The sequence below is a fragment of the Limulus polyphemus genome, unplaced genomic scaffold, assembly GCF_000517525.1.
Source record: "Limulus polyphemus unplaced genomic scaffold, Limulus_polyphemus-2.1.2 Scaffold1280, whole genome shotgun sequence".
NCBI classification, from domain to species: Eukaryota; Metazoa; Arthropoda; class Merostomata; order Xiphosura; family Limulidae; genus Limulus; species Limulus polyphemus.
The window spans coordinates 255,447-259,643 of record NW_013666890.1 but is presented as its reverse complement, the minus strand read 5'-3'; the positions used below and the strand labels follow the sequence as shown (position 1 = coordinate 259,643).

The 4,197-nt window shown below is 36.4% G+C and overlaps 1 protein-coding gene and 1 long non-coding RNA gene across 3 annotated transcripts in view; one reads left to right on the top strand and one right to left on the bottom strand.

Moving 5' to 3' along the window:
* The window catches only part of LOC106462913 (glutamate--cysteine ligase-like), a 59,945-nt gene extending 56,628 nt beyond the window's left edge, over positions 1-3,317 (bottom strand). Inside the window, exon 1 of one of the 2 annotated variants that reach the window (XM_013922881.2) lies at positions 3,073-3,317. In XM_013922881.2, the coding sequence (XP_013778335.1) occupies positions 3,073-3,222 (150 nt within the window). In that variant the 5' untranslated portion in view covers positions 3,223-3,317. The remainder of the gene's footprint in view (positions 1-3,072) is intronic. The other variant, XM_022390318.1, reaches the window with a different exon arrangement.
* Positions 3,318-3,458: 141 nt separating this feature from the next.
* LOC111086638 overlaps positions 3,459-4,197 on the top strand; it is a 14,287-nt gene continuing 13,548 nt past the window's right edge. Inside the window, exon 1 of the long non-coding RNA XR_002611373.1 lies at positions 3,459-3,469. This is a non-coding gene — a long non-coding RNA (uncharacterized LOC111086638). The remainder of the gene's footprint in view (positions 3,470-4,197) is intronic.

The following is a 4,197-nucleotide window of genomic DNA, read 5'->3' as shown; positions in this document are numbered from 1 at the left end:
CTTCTTGTTTCTTTTCTTTTTCCTCCAACAACTGCTGTAATCTCTCTTCTTGTTTCTTTTCTCGTTCTTCTTGTTTCTTTTGCTGTTCTTGTATTGCTGCCATCAAATCTGCTAAGTTGTAGTTTGATTTGCCACCTCTTTCCATCTTCTTTTTTTTTCGTCCCACTCTCTGACACCAATTTGTTACGTCTGTGTTCATATGTTAATTTTCCGTAAAAATTCTTTCCGAAGAAACTTCTGCAATACAAGTCCTTTCTTAAATAAAACTAGTTTATTCTTTCTCAATTCAACTTTGCAATACACTTAAACTCACACTATAATTCACAACGATTCACGCACTTTACTTATGGTGCCCGCATGACTCGATTATCAGTGTCTATATCTTCAATCTCTCTATCTGCGACTATATTCTTGCCATTTTATTTGCCGGCTTATATACTATAAAAGCATACATCTCGTCTCTTAGTGAATCTTAGATACTCATCACGTGTTACTAGCGTCACGTGCCTTCCGCTGTCGTAACAATACGATAATTTCACTTCTACAACCTTTTTCTGTTCTTGTAGTCTTATTTCTAGAATGTTACGAAGAAGTTATTCCTTTCAGCGTGGTCCCCAAGTGGGGACAACGGTAGCATTAAGGATTTTTAATGATAAAATTCGGGGCTCGAGGCCTGTGTTGAACAGAGTGCAGATAGCCTATTGTGTAGCTATGTACTACAACAAACAAGCCTTTCTGCGTGAATAAATATTTCTACTTCATTTCTACACCCGATTTTATCATTCATCTGTATCTTATGTTAAGACAAATGTTTCTGGTTACTGGAACAACCTCTTAATATATTGAGGGTTTTGCAAGTTTGTATTATTTAAATCTGTAGATTGAAGAAAACTCTTTAAAAGTAAACACATTCATAAAGAATTATGTAAAAACTGACTAAAAATCAGCATGACCACCAGGATCTATCTACATTTACCATCCTTAATTTTGAATTGTTTGTCTAGAAAAAAAGCCAGCCAGGAAACATCCCCACAGCCAACTTTTAGGCTACTGCTATCGAATATTGGGATTCAGTAATCACTCTTACAATTTAACCACGTCCCCAAATTGCTGAGTGCGTTTTTGCGACAACAACATGCGAACTTTGAAGTCTCGATTCACAGTTTGGGCAGGAAAAAAAAAAGAGGTCTTGGATAGAACCTGAACCTCTCAGATTTCCACAAGGATCTAGACCCCGATACAGTCAGACGGCAGGGAACGTTAACCATTATGCCACGCCCGCTATCTCTTTTACTTATTTTTTTATCTTAGAAATTCATCTTTAAACTGTTAAAGGGAAAAACAGCTTGTCAATGCAAACAGTAACTACCACCAGTTCTTGGGCAACTAACTGAATAAGGAGATTTAACCATCACTAACGGCCCAAAAGTGCGAATCGAAGTTGTTGTTTTTTTTGCATTAACAGGACGCAAGCCGTGGACCCTCTGATCTATAGTCCGACATACTAACCACCTGGCCACGCCCGAACCTGTTATAAAACAATCTGCATATCTTCTGCTTCTAGATTAAGCTAAAAGTTTAACTGTTTTCCAAGTATAATTTTGAGAAAATGTTGTTACGCTGATCCAATTAAAACAACGATGAACATTCTTTGTATTGGATTGAATAATTGGTTTATTAGCCACATGTACAAAATATTTTACTTTCCCAAACCATACCGGACTCGGGTCTCACTACTCAGTTTTTAGGCAACACAATCAAGTTGTTACTCTGATACCAGACTCAGGCCTAACAATAGTAATATAATAGGTAACAAACTCAGTTTTTCAGGCTACACAACCAAGTTCTTTCTCCGGTACCGGACTCTTGATTGACTCGCTGAAGAGACTACAAGATTCCCAAGAATTTCACTTAGTGTGCTTTATATCTAATTCTTAATCAAAAATGGGTCAAAACCCCAAAAACTAATTACGTAAGATTACACCAAGTAACGCTAATAACGCGTACCCTATACGCCGGTTTTACTTTTAGGGAAACAAAACTGGATACATACAGTGCCCTCTCTCTAAAATCATTTAAAGATATACAATTGTAATAAAATAAATATTTTAACAAACAATAGTATAATCCAGGTACAAGTAAAAAAACAACAACAAAACATTATTTTAATTGTTCAAAACAATATAATACAGTTGGCAAGCTGCTGTTACTATTATTAATTTTATTTAGATCATGATAAGCTAAGTGCATGCAATATAATCACTAGCATAGCTAGGCCTGAAATGGACCAGGAAAAGGGAAAATATTGCCCGTTCCACCCTAATAAAACCTTTTACTCGTAATTGTATTACAATATTGTTCCCTCAGTTCCAATATTTAACAATTCAATTACCATATTTCCGGGACCCCTTCTGGCTATCTGGGCTATCGTAATACCTGTTTTCCCATGTATATGCTTATGCTTCAGTAATTTAAAAACTACCAGTAAGCTGAGACTCTTCTAAATCATGTTCATTTATTCTTTACTTGCACATACAGCACTGGGCCTATATTTTCAATTTTGCATTGTTTACTCGTGTTCATTTCATTGTCACAAGATTTTTCAGTCTTACCGCAGGTTAAGGCTCAACGTTGCATTTGTCGCATTACTGAATTAGACCCTAGAATAATACTAAAATAACTACATACACAAAATAATACTGACAGCCCTGGTTCCTAAAAGTATAAGAAAGCTTGCGATAACGGGAGTATTTAATAGGAGCAAATTAACTTAACTTGAAAGTTAAATTATATAATTTTAAGTATCTAGTAATTTATATCTTTTTATGAGCAAAACGTTAATCACTTGTACTGTTATCAGTGTTACAGCTCCAAGAGATCCTGGTGATCATACTTAGACTATTAGAGGTACCAAAAATCAAGAATAACACCGCATATATTCATGTGTACCGTATAACGTCCGTAAGAAATATATTCAGAGATGAAACAGGGTAACAGTTAAGGGAAGGGGGGTATGTCTTCCTGCTGTTCAACTTCAATAACAACGTTGGTGATCTTAACTAACAAACTTACCTCATCTCCCCATTTAAAAGGGTCGTCCTCTCTATCTTTATGTTGCTGATATTGGTGTAAGAATTGTTGGAAAGCACTGTTTCGTACTTCATCCACATGCTTACGAGCTTCTGACCAATTAAAAGCCTGGAAGTTTTCTACCAACCTCATTTTATCCCTCTTTCCCTCGAAGTGGCCTCACTTATGTAAGTGCGATGTACCGTCGTCCACTCACTTCGAGTTACAACCTCACACCAAGCTTTGTGAGAACGTTTTCTCATAGTGAAATGAGCACGTGACCAATATATCGTCGTTCCGCGAGATGTGTTCTCTATTCTTGCGTGAAGTCGACATCTCATGTACTCTGCCACAGCATTATTTCCTCAATGAAAACTGTAAAAGATGTTAAGATCTCAAGGTCATGTTCCTCAAGTATATTAAAATCTATATTGTGCATTCTTGTTCTCAATCAAGAACAAAAAGCCCTCCATTGAAAAAAAAATGACGCTTGTTTTTAGTATAGAAAAGCACGTAATGACTTCAAAGTGACAAAAACAAAACAACAGCAACAGATCCATTCGACAGTTTCCTGTTCGTTTAATACTAAATCTTAAAAGTCTTATAACAGCAATAATACAACTTATTCCGTTAAATTATATTTAACTGTGCTTCGAGACATTTGCACATTTCGTGCGAATCAGAAGAAAAAGTCATATTAACAGCTATGACTTACAACGCAAAGATTTAGGTTTCGATTCTCCTCGATGGACAGGGTACAGACTGTGTGGCTTTGCGCTAAAAACAACAAACAAAAAGATCATTCTTCTTTGTGGTTCTTTCTTTCCATTTATTGTTAACAGCCAGTTCTAAATTGGGTTCTTTGATCTTGTTGTTTAGGCCATACCTAGTACAGGTTAAAATACTGTTATGACAGCGGAGGTCACGTGATGCTAGTAACACGTCATATTCTCGAAGGTTCGTGAATCCTTGAGTGTTTACTAGATATGCGGTATTCTTATATATAGGACCGGTAAGAAGTGACGGCAACAATGTGATTGAACTGCAGACAGAGATAGAGACGTACTGTTGAGTCGAGCACGTGAGTCGTTCGTTGTGAATTATAACGTTTGTTATAGCATGACTTGG